The sequence below is a fragment of the Chrysochloris asiatica genome, unplaced genomic scaffold, assembly GCF_000296735.1.
Source record: "Chrysochloris asiatica unplaced genomic scaffold, ChrAsi1.0 scaffold00004, whole genome shotgun sequence".
Lineage (NCBI taxonomy): Eukaryota > Metazoa > Chordata > Mammalia > Afrosoricida > Chrysochloridae > Chrysochloris > Chrysochloris asiatica.
Genome location: NW_006408522.1, coordinates 20765667 through 20790238, shown reverse-complemented (window position 1 = coordinate 20790238; position 24572 = coordinate 20765667). Strand labels below are relative to the sequence as shown.

At 36.8% G+C, this 24572-nt stretch overlaps 1 protein-coding gene across 1 annotated transcript in view; it reads right to left on the bottom strand.

The window, feature by feature from the left end:
• Positions 1 to 24572, bottom strand: part of FAM214A (family with sequence similarity 214, member A) — a 253744-nt gene that overhangs the window by 4251 nt on the left and 224921 nt on the right. Inside the window, 9 exon segments of the mRNA XM_006831861.1 lie at positions 1996 to 2195; positions 4312 to 4380; positions 9049 to 9207; positions 14159 to 14267; positions 14864 to 14943; positions 16240 to 16356; positions 19624 to 21460; positions 22373 to 22498; positions 22786 to 22988. Of these exon segments, the coding sequence (XP_006831924.1) occupies positions 1996 to 2195; positions 4312 to 4380; positions 9049 to 9207; positions 14159 to 14267; positions 14864 to 14943; positions 16240 to 16356; positions 19624 to 21460; positions 22373 to 22498; positions 22786 to 22988 (2900 nt within the window).

Here is a 24572-nt window from a genome sequence, read left to right as displayed (position 1 = left end):
TCTAGACCACCACTGTACGGTAGATCTATTGAAAGGTGGTCAACACCGAAAACATATTAAAGAGCCCCCTACCGTCTGCGTCCTGGAAGAAAGGTGCATCCTCCTGATAAATAGGGCTCCTATGGTAAGGGAGGTAAAGGAGCTCTGGTAGCGTAGTGGTTACAAATTGGGCTGCTAACCTCACGGTCCGCAGTTCAAAACTACCAGCTGTTCTGCGGGAGAAAGATGAGGCTTTCTGCTCTCATAAAGACTTACAGCCTCGGAAACTCTATACAGGCTCACTATGAGTCAGATCCGACTCCACGGCACATCACCACCACAACAACAAATGGTAAGGGGATACCCGTAGACGACTTACTATTGTTGAAACGACTGAGAACTTACTGTGAGTACCAGGAACTCTAAACCAACAGACTTACATCGATCATGGGAGTCACATAGAGTCCTCAAGAGCAAGCAAATGGCCTCTCACAGCCTAGAGCTGTAAGCTGGCTTAGTAAAAGAAAAAAGGTATTTCTGACAGAACCATAGAATCAAAGCTCTATGAGAAGAGAGGGTTTGTCACTGTTCTTTCCTTTGTTGTTCATAAGTGCCACTGAGTTGGTTCTGACCTATAGCGACCCTGTAATAGGGTTTCCGAGGAGCAGCTGGTGAGCTTGAACTGCCAACCCTGGGGTTCAAAGCGACTTTGCAGTCCACAGCATTAACCGGCAGTGCCACACCAGAACTCCACATAAATATTTGTTGAACAAGTGAACGAATGGATGAAACTAAGAGAGAATAAGAACTTTCTTGTCTGATACAGCAGCCACTAGCCAGTGAACATCTGAAACGTAGCTACTTTAAAGTGAGATGTGCTGCAAATATAAAATACATACTTGATTTTGAGGATTTATTTTAAAAAGAGAACCTAGAAGATTTCCATTTTTATTTAATTCTATGTTGAAATGGTACCATTTGGATACAGCGGGTTAAGTATGTTGAATCAATACCATCTGTTCTTTTAAAATGATACTACGTAACTGACAAGGTCAGTGTGGATGGAACCCACCCAGAGGCCCCTGGGAGAAACTGCCTGACAACCTGCTCCGATAAAGATGACACTGTGGAAAGCCTGATGGGGCAGTTCTACTCTGTCATATTGGCTTGCTGTGAGTTGCAAAGTGACTTGACAATCCCTAACAGCAACAGCTGCTGTTCGTTCTTAAGTGCCGCCGAGTCGGTTCTGACTTAGAGTAAGTCTATACAGGGTTTCTCAGGAGTGGCTGGGGAGTTTGAATTGTTGACCTTGTGGTTCAAACTGACTTTGCAGTTCAGCGCATTATCCTGCAGCACCACACCAGGACTCCAACCGCAACAATAAAAACACGGAAAAAGAGAGAACGACATCCATGGCTTATCAAGAGAAAGATGAGGTGTTCTGCTCCCATCAAGATTTTAAAAAAAGCCTCAGAAATCCCGTAAAGGGTTGCTATGAGTTGGAACTGACTTGCTGGCATTTTACAATAACAACGCCATTTCTATTGGGCAACATTGGATTCAGAAACATGTTTCACACCAGCCCAAATATATTAGCATCTGCATATAAGCACTGGTTTTGGTAAAAAACAAAGTTTTACATTTCACACCTAAAAGTAAAATTTCCCCTAATTCTTCAAGTCCTAACACCTGCAGCAGGATGACATGCCATGCGCTTTCTACATCTTGGCACTTCATAAAGGACTCCTAAGCTAAGCCCAATAGGCATGAGTCTAGCTATATATGTTGTTATTGTTAAGTGCCATCGAGTCGGTTCAGACTCATAGTGACCTTGTATAGGGTTTCTGAGGAGAAGCTGGTGGGATTGAACTGCTGACTTTGTGGTTCATAGTACAGTGCTGATCTGACAGCGCCACACCAGGAGTCCAGCGAAGAGTATAGATTTTCAAAATAAATGAAACATTTTAGTATAATTCTTCTAAAGTAACAGATTTTCACATTAATTTGAAACATTACCTCAGATGTATGAGGTAGCGTAGTAACCGTTCTTCAGCATGTCGGATGTTCTCTTTATTAACACTTCTCTTCATTTCTTGTTTAACAGGTACAGAAAAAGTTCTTTGTCGTAGGAATGTCTGATGATTGGCTGGCATATCTCGTAAATCATATATCACAACAAACATCTTCACCACAGTCTTATTAGGATTAAATAAGGTCTGAAGAAATAATACAGAATTTTTTTTCTTAAAAAACAGTCATTTTTTAATATGGCTCAAAATGATCGTGCCAATTATATAACACACTTTTAAAATAGGTACTAAAGTTAATAAAATTCCATAAGTTTACATAATATATTAAAACTTTAATGAAGATCAATTTAATTATTTCTTCCACAATAATATGAAATCCTGTTTACAAATCAAAATCTTTAGTCACACATTTCATGTGACAGACAATATCTTTTACTTCTTGTTCGGCTCACAGTGAAACTATTAAGAAATAGTTCCATTAACTTAAGCAAGACACATTCGTAATGAATTTAAACACTCCAGTTCAATTATTGCAGTCATTTGTTTCATTAAAGTGTATCAACTACAGAGATCTAACATAGTTTAATTTTTCCACAATTTAATTGTGAGTTAATAGAATTTTTTTTTTTTTTTTAACTGAAAAGAAGACTAGTACAACTAGAGTTTTTGGTGTTTTGGGTACACAAAAAGTAATTTTTGAAAGTTTTTCCAAAGTTGGAAATTGAAATTCTATTATTAGATACAAAGTGGCTAAATAATATTTCATATTCTCACATCTGGATTTATTTCAAAACTTGCAGCGATACTACGCTTTTAAAAATCATTATTAGCATAATGAACAAAAATATTTATCCTTAGTGATGACTGAATTGGATTCAATTGGTAGTTGGATATGAATAATCAAATAAGTATTAAAAGCACTAATTTTACAACAAAACCCCAAAGTGCTAATCTGACTTTAACCAAATTACCAACACATCAATAGGTAACTTGGTGCCCATGCTTTCAGAAGCTCATCCGTGGCACTGGACATCACTCACTGAATCAAAATGAGAAATATATCAATATTATGATCCAATTTTTGAAGTCTAGTGAGTCTTAAGATTAAGGCTAATACACATTCAACAACCACAACTAGAGTAAATGAGGAGTTAAAGCAGTGTTTGTACATAAACTATGTAAGGAATGAAAGACCAACCCAAATTTCAGATTGCATATTAAGTACTAATGTTGGCAGTCCTCAGACATGAGGTGAACGCACTGCACTGCCTCTGGATTTTATGAAAACCGACGGCTAGATTTTCCAGTGACCCACACGTTCTCATGAGCCACACAGTCAGGGGCAAGAGCATAGAAGATTATCACTCTCACAGTTTAAAATAATCCACTTAACATAAAAATCATGTTAATATACAGTGATTCCTCAGTAAAATCTGTATATACAAGTTACTTCGATATAATACATGCATCTACTGCATAGTACTGTCTCATTCCTGTGTGATATGAAATTAACGTACAGATTCTTTGCAGTATTAAAACAAGGGTGATGAGTAAAAGTGATGTGTCAAGGCACTGAACACACTGAGGCCAAAGGGCATAAAAAGTCTCACTGGATTAGACCAGCCTCAGACAGACCACCCAGTAGGCAGGTGCAACTCTGTACTAGACTCAAGGACTTGCAGGATTATTCTGGGTCTGATTTAGAGATGAAATGAATCTTAAACTGACCTTGACATCAAATTAGTCTTCTCAGAACCCTAGACCAGGGATTTTGCAGGACTGCCCTGGACCACTCAGGTTTTGCTGAGACAAAACTAGATCCTCACTCAGACCAAAAACAATGATGCCTTCTCCACCTTGAGATGTCACATAATGGATCTACATTGTATGATCAATTTGAGAAAATATTATACTAGGGATATCATTTTGTTTCCCAAATTTTCCTGCCAAAGCAATACTTATATTTGGGGTCTCCTTTTAAATAATCAATCTCAATCTGGCTTATTCTATTGAATAGAAGGCATTGGCAAGGTTAGGTTCTAATGATATTGAAAACAGCTGTTAAGCAAACTGTCCTATACTACTGTTGTAAAGCATTCACCTTGATTAGCTTATTAATGCTTTCCTTTTATGGAAGTCCCCAAATGTTCATTCCTGTGGCAGAGCAGGGAAACTCCAAACCAAGCTGCAGCCCCACTGTTACTTACCAAAGTTGTAGCAGCAGCAGTAGCAGGAGAAAGGGCTAAGTTCTATATGTATGTGAGAGAGTGATTATTGCAATTGTAGGCTATAAAACACATACCACTTGTATTGTTCCTGAAGGAGGGACTCGATAACCCCTTTTACCAAGGGACTCTAAAGTAATCACACCCTTAAAACAAAAGAAGACAAATTGAGTACAAACCGATACATGTGAATATAAAAGACAGAAATCATAAATTGTGGATAATTATTAAAAGTTTAAAATTCCATTTGTATGGAAAAAACATTCAAATTGCAACAAGAGGTACTTTCTATGAGTATGAGTTAGTGAGGATTCCATTACAAAGAAATAATTTACTGTACTTTCTGGAGATGTTGCAATAAATAATATATAACACCAATGATACACTGCTTGGAAGTTCTATTATGAAAACACAAAAGTAAAAAGCTCCTTAACCAAAAACGAAAGAGAGAGTATAAAAATTTTTTTCAGGTATCATGAGGGGGCAATGAAAAAGCAAAACAATTTATTGGTTTTTGAAGCTGCATCTCTCCAGAAATAATCCATATATCATGTTGCACCTTAACAAGGTTTTATTAGGGTATTGATTTTTGTGGGAAGTCATTTACTTGTTAAGGAATCTAAGAATCCAAATTAATTCTAGATCAGAACACAAAGAATTGAAGGTCTGAGAGCTAAGATCTGAATTGAGGTTAAAGCTAATATTAAGGTCTCTTTGTTTAAAGAAGCTTAAAAGGTGATCACAGGAGTCATCTTTTACTCAGCTACTCAAAGAAAGGGCCTCAAACTAGCATAATCCAATCACTGTGAACTTGTTAGAAATGCAGAATTGCTGGCCTCTCTCCAGATCTACCCAAGCTAAAATTGATATTTGAACAAGATTCTCCAGAGGTATTATATGCACACTAAAGTTTGAGAAGCACTGATATTATGTGAAGTACTTTTTTCCAGAAAAGGATGCCAAAGTCCAAATAATGGGAAATAAATATAAATTTTTAAAAAGGGAAATTAAAATAGAATGTGTGAAAGCTTCTCAATAACCAGAATGGTCACATGGCTACATATGGCTATTGTGACACTTGATTCTCAGTTTTAAGAAGTGAATGCAGACTCACTTGTTTTAACTGGGCTAATATTTCTCTTTGCAATAGTCAGGTAGCTAAGTCGGACAAATAATCACATGGTTTACATACATTTCATCACTTTACAGTGTACATGCCAGCTTTATGTAAAAGTAAGTTATGAAACAGGACTGTCCCACCAAGCAACATCTTTTATGGGTTTGAACGTTAGACCACAGGTAGGAAGTAAATAGGAGTTGTAAAGTGTTGTTAAGTCGGTTCTGACTCATAGCGACCCTGTATAGGATTCCCACGGAGCGGCTGGTGGGTTTGAACTGCCGACATTGCAATTCAAACTGACCTTGTCGCTTAGCGCTCATCCTACTGCACCATACCCCAGGATTTGAAAAAAGGAGTAGACAATGGTAAACAGGGAGGTCAGATTTTCTCAAGTCCAAATTAATAGACCACGATACACCAGACTGTTAAATTAGTACAATAATGTTGGGAAATGTTGATGAGAATGGGTACTAGAAAGGTAAACACAGTCCTTGATAAATCTAATTTATCAAAAATTCATTTAAACAAAGAAAGATAAAATCAGCCACCTGCATCTCTCATCAAACCAGCGACAAAGTTGAACCATCTGTCTCTTACAATCTTGCTCTCCTTGTCGAGCGAGGTACTACATATGAGGAGGGTAGGGATGTTAACACTACATGAAAAATGGTACATAGTACTCCTCTTCTTCCTAACTCCGGATTGTTGTTGTTATTGTTGTTAAGTGCAGTCATGTTGTTCTGACTCATAGCAACCCTGTACAGGATTTCTAAGGAGCAGCTGATGAGCTGGAACCGCCAACCTTGCAGTTTAAACCGACTTTGCAGTCCAGTGCATTAACCTGCTGCTCCACAGTAAAATATTCCTAAGTAATTGCTACTTTCATCATCACATTACTATAGACAATGAATGCACATTACTAGTTTTTCTTCCACCCCAATCTCCTCACAAATAATATAAAAGCAAACCTGTCAGACAAAAATTTACAATCAGACCTATACTTGTTTCATGTAATACATACAATGTTAATAATTTTTAGAATATGATAATAACGAAATTTAAGAAGAAAAAACAGATCAAGAAAACCTGTGTGTTTAATGCAACACTTTACAACAACAACTTCTAAGCAATGTAAAGATCAGTAGCCTTGGCAAGTAGGGGTTTTTGGAAAAGTATTGGTGAACTATTTGGTGTGTTATTATTAAATTTACCAATCTTATTTATTCTTAAAATTTTAAAAAATTAGCTGGCATATCAGTATTTCTACCTATGAAAACGACTATAGTTAACACACAGAAGAAATACATATTTTTATTCTGGTATTTTAGGATAGAACGGTCAAAATCTTACCAAAAACTCAAATCATTGTAGAATAGGAGAATATGCAAAGCTACATGGGAAACTGAAAGAAGTCTATCTGAATTTGGTGAATTACACATGGCAGGAATTCATCCATGGTTTTGCCACCAGCACACCTGCTTTAGACTTTCCTATCCTGGCTTCAATATTCTTTATGCATAGACTTTACTCAATGTAGTAACCCGATCACTGTATTTTCCACTATCTGTTAAAAATCATTTGTATATACTTCCCAGAATGTTTTCAAGACAGTGACAAAATCTTTGTCTCTTAACTTGTTGTTAATATGCCAATTAATATCTAAGAGTAATGCTGTTTCAATTGATTAATTTTCAATTTAAAATCTTATTGAAATTACCCCTATCTTCCTAACACTCAAAATATGTGAGCTGATTTTCAGCCAATTTACCATTCTTTTTTTCTAGTTCATTCTAATGGGACTCTGTCCACTGGTGACACATTACAGTATATTGTTGTTGCTAAGTGCCGTTCTTTTTCCACTCTAATTACCATGTGCTAGTAAAATGTGTAAAAGAGGAGACTTCTTGATGCCATGATAAAGCAAAACATCTATATTGTAATACTGCAACCATCCTGATAAGAAGCACATTTATTCTGATACTGAGATTCTATCAATAGTTCTTCCCAATTTTTCAATTGTCAAAAATCAGTAGCTATTTTTTCAAAATGATATCCCCACGGAAAAAAATGTAAATGAGTAATAGGTTGTATATTCAGCAATTCAAACTCACGAGCCACTCCTCAGAAGCCCTATGCAGGCTGCAGGTTCGCTATGAGCTGGAACTGACTCTACGGCACTTAACAACAACCATGAAGGAGTGTGCTTCTGATTTTGATAATCACAAATGTTGTATAGCTTCATGTTTATGACCCACATGTATACAAATAATTGGAGAACAAAGTCTATGAATAAATGAGTAGACAGTACTATGTTGTTGCTTTTTAAATCAATGGGTCAAATACTAACTAGGGTCCTGATTAAAAGTTGCACCATTGAAATAAAGCCTCACTGATCTTTTTTGAGTTTAATTCAGGCTGTTTTCTCAATCACACAAAATTCCCTCTTCACAGTTTTTATTAACTAGCAACAAAAGGCATTGTTATTAACATCTCTGACAGCCTGAAAGGTAAGGGAAGAGGGCATTAACAGAGAGAGGTAGCAGTTGAAGCTGGGTTTAAAGCTAGGAAATCAAGTAACAAAACAACAGTCATTTGTATGTCACCAAGTAACATGAAAACCCAGGTCTGACCTCATATTTGACGCCATCATTGCACACCTTTTGCAGGCCTGTATTGCTAGCCACATCTTGGGTTATGCATTGGGCTGCTAACTGCAAGGTCAGCAGTTCGTGGGAGAAAAATGAAGCTTTGTGTTTCCGTAAATCTTTACAGCCTTGGAAGCCCTGCAGAGTTGCCACGAGTGGGAACTGAATCCACAGCATACAGCCAGCTAGCTAGCCATCTTACTATCCACTAAGACATTGGCATGATGTCAGAAATACGGGCAGTCCCTGACTTACAACATATATGATTTACGGGAAACCACACTTACGATGGTCATTTTTGCTTCTTTTGTGCATCTTAACTGTTAGTAATGTGTACTACATATATTACAGTGCATGCTTTGCTGGTGTTAGCCTTCTAAAGCTAACCTCCCCAAAACAAATAATGATCAGATTTATTAAGGTAACAAATAATAAAAGGCAGCAATAATGAAAACAAAGCAACAGCAACAACCATGAGGCATTTGACTTATGTCAGAACAGACTTACGATGGAGCCGTCAGAACTGAAGCTCATGGTAAGTTGAGGACTACCTGTATCAGGTATTCTACAGAACACTGGGACTACAACAAAGTGATGCAAAGACAGCTAAACAGGAGGAAGGCAGGTGGGAGGCGGCCACAGAAACCTTAGGCCACCAAATCCTCACTCAAATTCTAAGGGAAGATCACATGGGAAAGCAACTTTTGCAGGACAAGAATGCATAGTAAGGAATTGTGAATATGCACGAATTCAGGAAGATAAAGAATATCAGTTTAATAAATTTCACCTTTTTTTCTTTGTAATTACATGGAAAGAAGTAAAAATTTTCAGCACCTCTCTTAAATGCCACAAAAGGGTATATCTGTTGTTAAAGCCAACTCAGAAGGAAGTTGAGAGGTAATATTTTGGTATGTGAGTCTCTATTTAGCCTTCAATTTTCTTTTACAAAATGTTCTATACTTTTAAGCACTGCACTAAAGCAATACTAACTGTCTTAAAACATAAGTTGATTGATTTTGGCCGAAAAAGACAATCTGAAAGGTACTTGCCATATAAGGAGAGGGAGCATTATCATCAGAAACACTGTAGAATGACACTTCTACTGGAAGAGTCAAGTGTGTAGGGCAGAAAACACCACTTGCCCCCACCTCGGCAGTAAAACCATCAACAATGCCAAGCGGGTCTAAACGATAGTTCAAGACGGATTCCTGGAAGACAAAATATAATTTTTAATCTTTTACATCCTATGAAGTTAATGACCTCGCCTTACTATTCTAACCCACTCTAAATTCTCCTTAAACTTCACATCATTAGTGTGAATTTACATGTTTAATGTATGTCATTTCTATCTCCATAAGTAAAAAATATGCCCAGATGCACCAGGGATGATGTGCAATTTTTTTTCACCCATTGTAGTGTCTGTTCATGATCTGTACAAAGAAAGACTTGAAAGCTTGTTAACAGGTTAAACACAGATTTTCTATTAAAAGGTAAAGTCAGTAGGATTATGGTTTCATGGGACAATCCAGTCAATTGCCTTATATTGTTTGCAGAATTTTTGAAAAAATTCTTGTGCCCAGGGTCTTAAAAGTTTGCCAGTGCCATCTCAAATACAATTGGTCTCTATTTGCTAAGAGCAGCAGCAGCAGAATTCAACCCAAGAATCAGAGAAGGAACTGGACTGCACATCTAACTGCCTCCATGAACAACCGCCTCCTTTCCTTGCTATCATTACTGAATGTTTTAATCAAGGACTTAATAGATGAATCATGATCAAAAGAGGGGAAAGGCAGAACATAAATTCAATTTCCTATGGAATCTAGACTTACTGGACCCATTATGAGATTAGAGGAACCCGTGAATCTATTGCTCTGATGATCTTTAAATCTTGAACCAAAACTGTTCCCTGAAGTCATCTTTAAATCAAGTGGAAATTTAGCTCATTAAAAATGCTTACTGTGAGCTCTGTGCTCTTTTAAAGAACTATCTATATGAAACTGGATTGACAACAGAAACTTTTAAGCACAGCGAGAAGTTTAGGGGGCAGTGAATCTAAGTTAATGGAAGTGAAATAATTTGGAGAGAGATGGTGAGATGAATGACACACAAAAGGAAGATTTTAACCAATATAAAATATAAATTGTGCATGTAGAAATTGTTGAATGTGTATATGTTTTGCCATGTACCTATTTTAATAATAATAACAATAATAATAATAATAATAATAATAAAGACACGACTGATTTGATGGTACCTAACAAGGCCAGCCATTCCTAGGAAACCCTATACAGGGTTGCTATGAGCCGGAACCAACTTGAAGGAATTTAACAAGAAGTAAAAAAACTTGAAAGCACAGACATATAAACACAGAAGGGACTCTTGTTGTTGCTAAGTGTAGTCGAGTTGGTTCCGACCCATAGCAGCCCTGTATAGGGTTTCTGAAGAGCAGCTGGTGAGCTTGAACAGCTGACCTTGCAGTTCAAACAGCTTTACAGTCTGGCGTATTAACCCACAGCACCACACCAGGACTCCAGCCCCTTGTTAATCTGTACCCAAGCTCACTCAAGGAGATAACTACTTTTATAATTTAGTTATTCCAATTTTATCTTTCCAGGTATCAGAAATGTTTTCGAACTTTTCAAAAGTTATTTCATATACATACATTTACATATGCATTCACACACCATGAAATGAGACTACCAATCCTCTCATTCAGTAATTCATAGAAAAAGAACTCTGTTGAGTCCTCATGATTCTAAGATCACGTAGTCTACCTAGATCTGAAACGATGACGTATCAGCAATTTTAAAGTCTTAAAAGGTAGACCACAACCCCTGTGCGGCATCAACCTTTTAACTTTCTTCTGCCCTGAACTAGATCTAAAACTAGATCTAATCCAGATCCTGTTGGTTTTATCTCTAATTCATGCCATTACAACTTTCCCACTGAACGTATCTTTTCATTAGTCTTTCGATGTCAACAGTATCCTCTGTGTTGGCTGCTATTTTTTTTTTCTTTAATTAAAAAATAACTTCATAGCAGACATGTAAGGCCCACCCTACCGTTCCTGTCTCATTTCTCTCCACTTGTACGGATGTTCTATGCTCCAATTATAATTATTGCTTTCCACTGTCATGGTCTTTTATCACTTTTGCACATGTGTACTTGTACACGCTGTTACCTCTGTGCAGAATACCTTGCCACACTCTATCTATTCAACATCTTTAGTCATTAACAGCAATACAAAACTGGTGGGTTTGAACCAACAACCTGGCAGTTAGCAGGCTGCCAGCACCTAATCCCACAGAGCCACGGAGGCCCCTTTCATACCTACGAAATAGGCTAAAATTAAAGACTGACCAATACAAATGTTGTGGTGTTGTTAAGTGCCGAGTAAGTTTTGACTCATAGTGATCCCGTGTAGGGTTTCTGAGGAGCAGTGGTGGGTTTGAACTGCTGACCTTATCCAGTGCTGACCCTAAAGCATCATACCAGAAGTCCTGGTAAGGATGAAGGGTAACTAAAACTCTTAAATACAGCTAGAGGGAATTTTAAATGATACAACCACCTTGGAAAACTGTTTAGCAGTTGTTTTAAAAGTCAAACTCCAAGAGAAAGTTAAAGTTACATCCACACAAAAAAGTATACATAAATGTATATAAGCCATATTATTTGTAATAGCCAAAACCTAGAAACTATCCAAATGATTCAAATAAACAACCTAGGATATAGCCACACAATGACAACAAAAAGGAATAGCCTTGTTCATACACACTATGACATGGATTAATCTCATCCTAATAGTGTGTGAAAGAAGCCTGGCTCCCCATGAAAAACCGAGCAAAATACCCTGAGATGCCACTTAGGGCAAATCCTACAGAGTGCTAACTATTCTACAGTGACAGAAAGCATTGAGATTCCCTCCTATGGGAAAAAGAGTTTACCCATTTCCAATGGTTGTAGGTATTGGGCTAGACTGAACTGGCAGAAGAGAAGAATCACAGCATACATGAGAGCAATGGGCAAGAGTAAGTTTTTTGGAGTAGAAAATGCTAAATGACAGCAAGAAAAAGATAACAAGTAAGCAATAGAAATGAGATGAACAATCTTCTATTTGCGCATTAACTCTGGGTCAATGTATTTCCAGACTCCACCCAAAGTCCCACAAACAATGTCACAATTCATTCTCAACAGCATTACAGGAGTTAAGACTTTGTCCTGGTCCCTGAAGCCAGACCACCATGTTGGTTTAGTAATTCAAACTGCTCCTTGAAATAGATTTTTACTTTGGTCACACAGAGTCAAATTAATTAATTAAATAAAGTACAAACTGAAATTTATTGTAGAAAGCAACAAATTCACTATAAATTGTTGTCATGTGCTGTGGAGTTGGTTCCGACTCATAGCGACCCTGTACAGGGTTTCCAAGGCTGTACATCTTTACAGGAGCAGAAAGCCTCATCTTTCTCCCGTAGGACAGCTGGTACTGTTGAACTGCTAACCGTGAGATTCTCAGCCCGATTTGTAACCACTACACTACCAGAGCTCCTTTATAAATTGTTGTTGTTGTTGTTAAGTACTGTGGAGTCGGTTCCAACTCATAGTGACCCTGCATAGGGTTTCCGAGGCTGTAAATCTTTACGGGAGCAGAAAGCCTTATCTTTCTCCCACGGAACAGCTGGTAGTTTCGAACTGCCGACCTTGAAGTTAGCAGCCTGATTCGTAACCACTATGCTACCAGAGCTCCTTCCTTTATAAAAAGAATCCATGAAATAGATTGTGTCAGATCTTTCTGTATTTTTTCTTAAATTCACTTGAAAATGTATACATATTTGTACAAATAGAGTTCTCTGAGAATAAAAGCAAGGTTTTCATGTGTCTCATTATTTGCTTTTTATTATAATGCATGGTTTATATACTTTCTGGAACCTGACCCTCACAATAGCTTCTGAAAATTTATTTATTTAAGCCTCTGCAATTTTAAATAGATGGAAAGGAGGAATAGAGATTTCAACATATCTGAGCTTTGGAAGTGACATGGAAAGAGATCAACTTACCAAAAATTAATTTTTATTTATGCTAAATTTTTGAAAGGTAAGCTCAAAATTAAAATACTATTATAAAGAGAGCATATAATTAATAAATCAAACCACCGCTATTCAAAAACACAAATTTTAAATGATTTTCCCCATAAAATCTTACCACTTATTTATCTATACAGATTCATTTAGATTTACAGAGAACTTGAAACGATGGTATGGAAAACCATTTGATTTTGAAGATCATCCTACTTGATTATGTAAGGATGGTTAGTAGTATCACCATTCCTAGATCCTAAAACCAGTAATGCCTGGGAGAAAGATCTAGTCAAAAACGTATCCTCTGATTGTACCAAAGTCCTTTATCTTCTGAGATGTCACTGCCAATGATTATCCCAACTTTCCTTCTCATGAAAATAATAATCATAATGATGATGATAACAGTCCATTTATTAATATGCTTTACACACAAAATTATAGACATGAGTGACACCTATCTAGGTTAAGAAATTTCAACACTTAAAACAATTTTTAAACATATTACTTCATTCATGGGAACAATGAGTCTAATGCTCTAACAGACCATGTGAGCATCACTCTCCACAACCCTGAGACCAGAAGAACTAGATGGTACCTGGCTACCACTACCAATTGTTCTGACAGGGAGCACATTAGAAGGCCCAGGATAAAGTGGGAAAAAAATGTGGAACAAAACTCAAAGTCATTAAAAAAAAAAAAAAGACCAGGCTTAGTGGTCGGTCAACAGAGACTTGTGGAACCCTCAGTCACTGGAAGTGAACTCCCAAGGCTCAATTTTCAGTCAAACAAGAGATAGTTCTGTAAGGGAAACAGAACATTAGGGAGTACACATACCTTAGCATAATCAACCATTTGAAATCAAAGGGCAGTAGTTACCCAAGGACAAAGTTCAGAGAATCAGAAAAGGAGGAGGAATGGAAACGGAGGAAATGCGCTAAGTGGTGTTATATTGGGGGGAAGGCAACTAATGACATGCAACAAAATGTACCTGAGTTATTGAAAGAAAAGCGGATCCGATCCGTCTGTAAAACCTTCATAATAAAAAGTAAAAAGCACACAAGCAAGCACACAAATACATTACCTCAAAATTTCCTAGGAGACTTAGACTTGTTACAGGTGGAGCACTAGAACTCAGAAATGGTTTTTCATGAATACCTGGATCATCTTCAATGTTTAAACATGGTTGAGGGCTATTAAAAAAAACAAAATAGGAAAAGGACCCATTATTCAAAATGTGTGGTTTAACCACAGTATTACATTATTTCTGTACAAAGTTAAATGAGGAGAATTTGATTCATTTGAGTGATACTACCTAAAAATAAACAAAACCGTTAATGTAACCAAAATTTAAGATCTAAAAATTCCTAGTTTAAAATCATCTCTATGGTATAATGGTATATACTGGAGTCCTGGTGTGGCGCTGTGGGTTAATGCGCCAGACTGCAAAGCTGTTTGAACTGCAAGGTCGGCGGTTCAAGCTCACCAGAAATCCTGTACAAGGTTGGTATGGGTCAGAACCGACTCGACGGCACTTAACAATATCTGCTAAAAACATAAATTCCTATCATTTTAAAAGTGAAATCTAAACATATGAAATAGTGGTATTTACAAGAAATATAAGATAAATGCAGAATTTGATACCAATTTCCTTTTATTTTTACAGTAAAATTATATACCGAAAGCATATTCCTGCAACAATTTTAATCTTTAAAGTCAACTGTTCATTGTGAAAGACCAGATTTTGTGTCCCTGTCTCATACATGTATATGAAGGTTAAAATAAATACCTTCTAGATGACAAGCTTTTCAAATGCAGTAATGAAGAATCCAGATCAAAACAACCTGACTGTGTTTTTCTTTGAGGAACCTAAAGTCAAAATAATCATGGGAGAGATGATTAAAAAATGAAATATTTTGAAGAGGCAAAATGAAAGGTAAGAATTATTAAAAATAATGAAACTTGCCTCTGAACAATTTTCCTAAAATCATGTTCTTTAATACATACTGTTCTCTTTTATTAACTAATGTGAAAAAATTTAATTAATAAAAGTACTTTTATCATCATTTAAGGTTTTAAGAAGCAGACTTATTTTTTCCCTAACAAAATCATATGTGGTGCCCCAATACAGGTATGATTTTCACTTTATACACTTCTGCTGTACTTTTGGGCAAAGCTAAGAACGAAATAGAGGTGCTCACTCTTGTCCCACTGAAGCACTCCCCAAAACTCCAAGGAGTCACAGAAAGTAGTTTGAAAAATAGTACCCAGGATTTGTCAACCACTGTTGAATACATCATATTAAAAAAAAAACAACAACTATAATCTAACTCACAGTAGCTTACAAACAAAAGAACCCAAATGCAAATTCAAAGTAAAATCATATATACTATGTAACTTGGAAAGATTCTCACAACACTAAAGTACACATCATCATCTCCACTTTATAAATGAGAAAACAAACTTAGAGAGGTTGTGTTACTTGCATCAAGTCACACAGCTAGAAAGAAGTCACTATGACTCCAAATGCATGCTCTTAACCACCACATGCAGATCTAACCATTTGTAAATGTAATGTGTGTGGGAGATTCGTAAGTTTTTGAATAAGATGATTAAGTGTAGAGGCTCTAAGTCAAACAACCATGAATCTGGTATAAACCAGCTCCATTATCAAGATGCAAACCTATTTATATAAAACCCACTTGGCACCACGGAGTGCTGGTGTGCAGTGGGTTAAGGGTTGGGCTGGCTGCTAACTACAGGTCAGCGGTTCAAAACCACCAGTTGCTCCACAGGAGAAACATGAGGCTGTTGGCTACCATAAAGAGTTTCTGTCATAGAAACCCTAAGAAGCAGTTCTGCTCTGACTTACTGGGTTGTTATTGAGTCTGAATCAACTCAAGGAGAGCAGTGGGGTGACAGTATTTTCTTCACATTGGATTATCAATCCAAATGCAATAAACTTCCTTTTCATTGACTTTTTAGTCTTTTCTTATTTTATCAATTAAATGTGAAATGTGCTATTAAAAAACAAAGTTTTTTCCAACTAGAAATTGATTTTAAAGGTATCTTTGTTTCAACTAAAATATGAGTAAAATCATTTGCAAACATTTCAAATAAGTTTCTTCAAGTTCTAAGTATGAGATTAGAGAAAAGAGCACTTACAGGACTTGAGAGAAGAGGCAATCCAGTTTGAGGATGAAAGGCCCTAGTTGAAGTTCCATCCAAGGAATGAAAATTATGCTTTCGCCAGATATTTGACTGCTTCAGTGATATAGTCCTCTGCTAGGAAAACAATGGTATTTTAATTTAACGCTTAATTTAATACTCAAATACTTCTAGAACTTTACATTCATTCTTATACACCTTTGATTAGAGAAGTTAACGAGAGAAACAGACAAATTGTGCGTGTTTAAATTTTGTTCAGAAAACAATGTAATACTTTGAGTAAACTCAAATGATATAATAATGTCTCAAATGTGATTACTCTTTCTACATATTTACAGATATTCAGACTCTAGTATTATTTTGTATTAGTAGCTACTATTATTTTGATTTGTGACAAAAACAATAAATACATGTAGAAAAAAAATGTTTGCTATTCTAAAATACAAAAATATGTCAAGATACTTTAGACACAGAGAGGGAGAGGGGCTGTGTGCTGATGACTGGGGGGGTAGGCTTGCAGGGTATATCCTTTGGTTGGTTGATGATGCATGGAGGGGATTGTAACCATGGCAATGAAACGATATACGATAGGATGAGTGTAAGTCAAGATAAAGAGCCATTCACAGAAGATACAATTTGTGGAGGTGTGATACAGAAAAATAAAAAACATTGTGAATTTAAAATATACAAAATGCAATCACAGCACTCTATTTTTTTAGTGATATAGGAAATTGGCTAATTCTTCAGAATTTGGGTGAGTTTATAACCAAAGGTCAGAAGTTCATAAACACATATGAATAAGAATTCGAAAAGATTAACTTGGGTTCTAGCTCCACCATTTTCTAGTTCTGTGACCTTGGGCAAGTTAATTGACCTCTCTAGGCCTCAGTTGTAACATGAGATTAATAAAATCTCCCACAGTAGTGAGAGGATTAAGTGAACTAACACGTAAAACATTCAGAAGAGTGTATGGGCACAGAGTAAATGCGCTATCCTTCATTGTTATCTAAAACAAGATCATGAAAAAGTGAGTCTTAGTTGCTTGAAACATATCATGGCTAGATTTAGGACTTTCTATTCAGTTCCAGAAAGGATCATGAAAACTGAGTATTTTTAAGTCCAGGGTAGGGTTATGTGGCAATTACAATTTTAGGAATTGGAAATTATCACTAAAAATAAAATTAGAAACATGGCACAATTTAAATCACTAATGTCCAGCTAAACCATGTGATTAAAGTAAGACGAACCAAGGTAATTCAGAACTGATCAAAGCAGCTGAGAACTAGCTTATTATCAAATTCAGATACAAATTTGAGATACAGCTTGGGGGAATTTATGGAAATTTAAACCTAATAATCATTTTTGGAAGTTAAAAACTAGTTTGGTCAGATGTCAGCTAAAATAAAACTTATATATTTTGTGCTGTTGTTGTTGTTGTTAAGTGCCATCGAGTCAGTTCCGACCCATAGTGACCCTGTATAGGGTTTCTTAGGAGCGTCTGGCAAGCTTGAACCACTGACCTTGTGGTTCAAATCAACTTTGCAGTCCAGCGTATTAACAACCCACAGTGCCATACCAGGACTTCATGTATTAAAAGTTTATAAACTATTTTCAAACCTATTATTTGATTATCACAATATTGTGAGACAGACAAAGGGGTTATTAAAAGAGACTGAGATTATTAAAAGTTACATGACTTATTCAATGTCATTCATGGACTACTCTATGAAATCAAGACTGGAACCTGAGAAACAGCCCAGTGATTTCCCTATAGATAGGTATTCCTATCTTCATTGGTTGATCAATGGCATAGTACAAAGGGTATACTATTTGAACAAGGCAAGAGCTACTTAATAATATACTACAGTAAGTAGTATATTAAGCTAATTACAGTTTCGTTTCTCATTCCTATTGAGTTTCTAGCAATTGTTCATTATTGTTATACAAAAAAGAGCAACATTAAGAATGAAAACTGAAGAATGTGATAGTCTATATTCTACTCCTGATAACTATAAGGTAGTAGAAAGAATCTTGGGAGTCCTGGTGTCGTGCTGCAGGATAAGCACTGGACTGCTAACTAAAAGGTTGGTGATTTAGGCACTGTAGGGTAAGTACAGGACTGCTAACCACAATGGTGACAGTTCAAACCCACCAGCTACTCCTTGGAAGTCCTATACAGAAGTCGCTATGAGTCGGAACTGACTTGATGTCACTTACCACCAACAATCCGCTCCTGAGGAACTCTATACAGTGTTGCTATGAGTTGGAAATTAACCTGATGGCACAGTAACAAGAATCTTGGGTTACGAGTTAAAAGACCTGGATGTATGTGCCAGTTTAATCATTAAGGACTTATACAGCTTGGTGTGCCAGCAGATCTCTGAGTGCCACTTTCCCCGTGGCAACTATCCTAGCTATTCTACTGGAAAGTATCAAATACTCTGTAATGTGAAATGTACCACTGTTGTGAAGTGCTGTCGGGTCAGTTCTAACTCATAGCGACCCTGTATAGGGTTTTCGAGTTGCTATTCAAACTCATGAGTTTGAACTGGCCAACCTTGCAATTTAAACTGATCTTACCTTACCAGTGCTTAACCTAAAGCACTACATGAAGATGCCATACGTATTATTAAGAATATGAAATTCTTAGTCTATGTATTATTTTATCTACTGTCTGTAACATGGGCTGCCCTAATAAAGAACCAATTCAACAGCAACTAAAAACAAATATAACATTTACTCTCCTGACTCCACAGGCCAAACATTAAAAAGCCTAGGTGAAAAAAATCTAAAACCAAACAGACTTAAAACATGTAAATAGTAGGTGTAATGGATGATTAAAATATCAATGCCAAATTCCCAACCTTAATACTATTGAATGATTTCGTCTTGACTCATAGTGACCCTAGATAGGACAAGGCAGAACTGCTCCTTGGGGTTCCCAAGGTTACAAATCTTTACAGAAGCAGACGGTCACATCTTTTGCCCACGAGGTACTAGTGAGTTTCTTCCACTATAGTCTCATTAGCAGTCTAATGCTTAATCCACGGCACCACCAGGGATCCTTGCCTCTATATTGTTGTTGTTAAGTGCCATCAAGTTGTAGTAGTTTAAAAAAAAAAGACAAAAACAAAAACAAAAAAACCCACATGTAAGCCTCCTTTCTTATATTTATCTAGCATTTGCGTTTAAATGAATGGGTTATTGACATGGAGGTTAGCAATAGTTATGTAGACTTATTTTAATAAACACAGACTATGTATGTGTTCTATTGATTAAGGGCACCTTGGACTTTCATTAATTAGATCTCTTGAGAACACAAAAATTCAAACCATAACCAATGACTGGAAATTACACTTGAAAAGAAATCCTGTTACGTACCAGTGTCTCTGGATTTTTCAGTCGTTCACATGTAGACAAGCAGTCTTTTACAGCCTTTCTCCGAGAACAGTTTAGAGCTTTTTCATCAGTTGTGTCTTCATTCTTATACTGTTCATTTTTTAACTGGTCTGGCTTTTTGCACTTGAAACCTTCAGTATCTTTATTACAATAATTTTCTATACTACTAAGTTGAGCATTTTTCTCACACGTCTTAGGCCTTTTTGAGTCTTTATTTGAACACTTCTTTTCCTGTTTGTGCAGAAATTCAGACATTTCCAACATAGTGACTTTTATTTTACAGTCAATTTGATGAGTGTTAAAAGCTTCTGGATCACAATTTTCCTTTCTTATCAGTTTTTCCTTGTATTTATTCATGCAAAGCTGTTTATCAATACTGTTGTCATTTGAATACTGTTTATCAATTCCATTGCTAATGTCTTGCTCCTTGAATTGATACCCAGAAAGTGTATTTTCCAATCTATTTGTCAAATCTAAGTTATTTTCTTTACAGGGAGACAAATTTGAGGAAGTCAATAAATTAGTAGCTTTGTTCTGTGTCTCCTGAAATGTACTTTGGATGATTTCACCAGAATTTTCCTGGTACTGATTTCTTCTTATTTGAGGTTTCAAAGAACACGTCATCTTACTGCATTTAAGAGAACGAAAAGATTGATCAGGTATTATGTTTTTTCCTTCATTGCTGTCTTCTAACAAGGAAAATTTTGGACAGGAAATGGAAACTGAGACATCATCATCCTTGGTTTTTTTCAACAAATTTTTGTCTTCATAGGAACTTCTAAACACTTTAGACGGAACCAATCTGGAGTCGTGCATTTTGAACGACTGTTGAGGGATATGCGGAACTGTGGGATCAATGTGTTCCAGGTGTTGCGCGATCCTCGCGATCACATCTTGGCGCTCATGGAGCAAGGAGCCTATCAAAGGGTTAGTCTCACCTATGGGCTGACGAGAATAAAGACCATTAGAAATACCAGTTTCGCTTCGAGGGGTTTCTGGCTTTACTCGCATTTTCCCCTCATTGGTGTCTTCTGGTGAGGTAAACTCTGGATTACCAAAAGAAATGGAGAAAGTTTCCTTACACTTCTTCACACTTTCATTTTCTGGTGAAACTCGGAAAAATTTTGAATTAAGTGAACTAGACTCTGGTGTATTAAATGGAGGTCCAGGAACACGTGAAGTGCTTGGATCACAATGTATCAAATGCTGAGCAATTCTTGCAATTCTTGCAATAACATCCTGTTGCTCCTGAATTAAAGAGCCTATTAAGGGATTAGTCTCACCAACTGACTGCCAGGAATTCTGGTGACTAGAAACACTGGGGTCAGTCAGTGAAAAGGATTTTAAAGTTCTCACTGATGTCTCCTGTGATTTTCCGTCTTCCATACTACTGAAGCCCAGAAGATTGGCTTGGGATGCTCCATAGTCGGCTTTACTGCCAGTGCCTGGGTAGAGTTTGACATTTTTGACAGTTGTGGTATATTCTGGAGTTGTGCAATGTTTTGTATGCAGTACACTTTCAGGTGCCATGGTCCAAGTGTGTTTGCTGCACAGACGCTGTGAACTGTTTGTACATTGTTCTACTTCATTAGAATTGCGGTGCTGATGGGTCTGAAGTTCATGTTCTTGAATTCTGTTCTCATAAAGGCCAATATTAGTGTGAATACTACAGGTGAGAACTGGGTAATTAGACTGTCTGGGCAAGGACTGGACGCTGACTTTCAAGGCCACATTATGAGAAACATTGGGAACAGGAAACACATGTTCAATTGGTGTCTGGGAAAAATTCCACTGTAGGTCGACATCAGCAGCACTGATTCTGGAATCAGACAAAAATACTGAATCAATGGATTATAAAAGTTATATCCTTAATTTAAAGTAGGCATATACGTATAATACTAGATTGTTTGCATTAATTTTCACAGCGGCTTTACTAAGCCATATTAACCAAGCATGTCATTCTGATAAAATCACAATGTTGTTGTTGTTGAGTGCTGTCAAGTTGGTTCTGATCTACAGCGACCCTATATAGGGTTTCCGAGGAGCAGCTGTTGAGCTTGAACCACTGACCTTGCAGTTCAAACCGGCTTTGCAGTCCTGCACATTAACCTACAGCGCCACGCCAGGACTCCAAAATGACACTAAGGGATATAAGCAGCTCATGGATGGAATAAAAATGATCTTTTTAAGAACACACCAGGTCATTTAAACATTAAACGCGTAAGAATATAATTAAAATTATTTGTCAAAACATGAAAAAAATATGGGATTTTGTATTTACTATTAAATAGATTTGGCTAATTCTATTGTGCAAAAAGACTAAGAGATATTCTCCATCTCTTGGCCACCTGCCTAAAGAGACAATTACACAGTTGTTCAGCAGCCTGTATATTTGTACTTTTCAAGATGCCAAAAATCTAGGAAGCCTATCATTATAGTAAGCCTTGATCAGTAACCCAGCAAGTTTCCCACTTTATAATGGTACTACTAATTCCATTCTTGGCTCTCTAAAATTAAGTTTTCTGAAAACTCGTTTCCAAATTTAACTTCACAAGCAACATTTATATTGATTCTCACCTAAATTTCTTGAACCTGTTTTGAGAAAAACCATACTAAGAAGTTTTATCTGCTTTTTCTTAGATGTGAGGAAAATAAACCACTTAAAAAGATATCATTCAGTAGTCAGCCAATGTGGCTGAACATACACTGTTCTTTTTTGCCCTCGACATACCTGTAAAGAATATTCCGTGGAATAGCACCATGGGAAACACTCAGCCAAGCACTTAACTGAGAAAAAAACACAAAGGAGCGGACAGCCAGTAGAAGAGTCTTCTCTTCAATAAAACGATCTCCATTCCTAAAGGAAGCCAGAGAAAATAGTATAAATGATAGCAAGAACCAAGATACTGAATTTTAGGTATACAGAAGCTGAACTAAACATACCACTTAGGGCATGTGCTTTCAAGACCAACGGCACTTAAAGTCACATGAACTAAAGTCACATGAACATTAAGTATCTAGAAGGTGGCTTTATTACAAAAATACAGAGGGACTCAAACACATCATCATGAAATAATGCATAGAAAATAATGGGAAACCAGATTGATCAAGAACCACCTAAATTAACTTCTATAACTAACTTACTGTCTAGGAACTGGCTCCAAGATCCATCTTTCCAATAATAACGCGTCTTGCTTCATTGCAGGATCATTTAGGTCAATCCCTTCTGTGGTGGGCCCATCGTCACTGTAGCAGCAGTCTGGAAGCAGTATCACTTCCACCATGATTGGAAGGCTGTTCTTCCACAATAAAGCAACCTCAGACCTGGTTCGTCTGGCTTGGCGACACTTAGAGACAAGGAATAAATGCAAGATTTCACAATAGTACACTCAAATTTATATCTCAGTTTGAAAATTTAATTGTAAAGCAAGTGTCTGTATGAGAAATGAGTCATCTACTACAGGGCTCTGCTCTGGCATGGCTATTTAGGTTCCGTCAATAAACAGTAGATTAACACTTGTAAGCTCTAGAGTGCAGAGATTACTAATGAACAAGTGATGACAGGAATTTTCCTGAGGAGTGTATCTTTGCACTATTTTGTGAGGGGGAAAAAAAAAGTTGCTATAAACAATGTCTGATAGGCTTCTGAGGTGGCTCAATCAACCTTGCCTTGTTCATTAATCTGTATCACTGATGAAAGAATGATTCTAAGTCTGAAGACCAAAATATTAAAAACTCATTCTCATTAGGACTCCTGGTAAGGTGCTGTAGGATCAGCGCTGAATTACAAATCACAAGGCTGGCGGTTCCACACACCAGCTGCTCCTTGGAACCCCTATACAGATTCGCTATGAGTTGGAACCAACTCAGTGGTATTTAACAACATTCTCACTGAACACTCCAAATAGACAAGGTTTTAACGTTTACATTTGAGGGGGGAAATGTACATTTAAAAGGATTATATTTAACATTTATGAAAATATTGCGTTGATTAAGGCATAGTTACACCACTGTTCATTTTAATTGCTGTCAACAAGTTGTACACCTGTAAAAAGCTGAGGTGGCAAATGCTGTGTGGTGGATATATTTAAAACAGCAATAGAAAAAGAGCAGCTGCAGAGGCTGATTATGGGAAACCAAAAACCTCATGAGATTTGGTTTTGTGGTTTGAAGGTTTGGGTTTAGAGTCAGTTTCATGGGCTATCCCGTTTGTTGACCTAAGAACAAGTTTAGTACTTCTGTTCTGCTTCCTAGTTTGATCTGTAATGCCTGCAAGCAACCATCCACGGCACAAGAATTGGTCTCCATTTGCCTGGAACAACAGAACGAAAAGAAAGCGGAACAGAAGAAAGACATGGATGTGAAGCTAACTGCCTCCATGAACAACTGCATCCTTTGCCACGAGATCAGAAGAACTGGATGGTGTCTGTCTACTGTACTGAATAGTTTGGTCAAAGAAGTCTACAGAAGAATCCTAATCAGAAGGGGAAAACTACAAAACAAATTTCAAATTTTTATGGGTTTAGATTTCCTAGAAACCTGAAGTTTGGATGAACTTCTAAAACTACTGTCCTGAGAAAATCCTTTAAATCTTAAACTAAAAATTACCCCCTGAAGTCTTCTTAAACTAAATAGTAGTTTAGCTTAACGAGTGGAAAAAGGAGATCTGTCTTGAGTATCATGTGCTCTTTAAGAAATGTCTATGTGTGATCAAATTGACAACAGAAATAAATTCAAACTATGACACAGGAATCTTAGGAGGCAGTAAATTTATGATAATGGGGCAGAAATAACTCTGAAAAGGAGTTTGAGGATGGTTAGAAAACTCGAAGAATGTAATTAATGTCACTATGCAGTACATAAAAAACCATAGATATCAATGTATAATGAAATCAACTACAAAGCAAAAAGAAGGACTAGCATAGAACTTC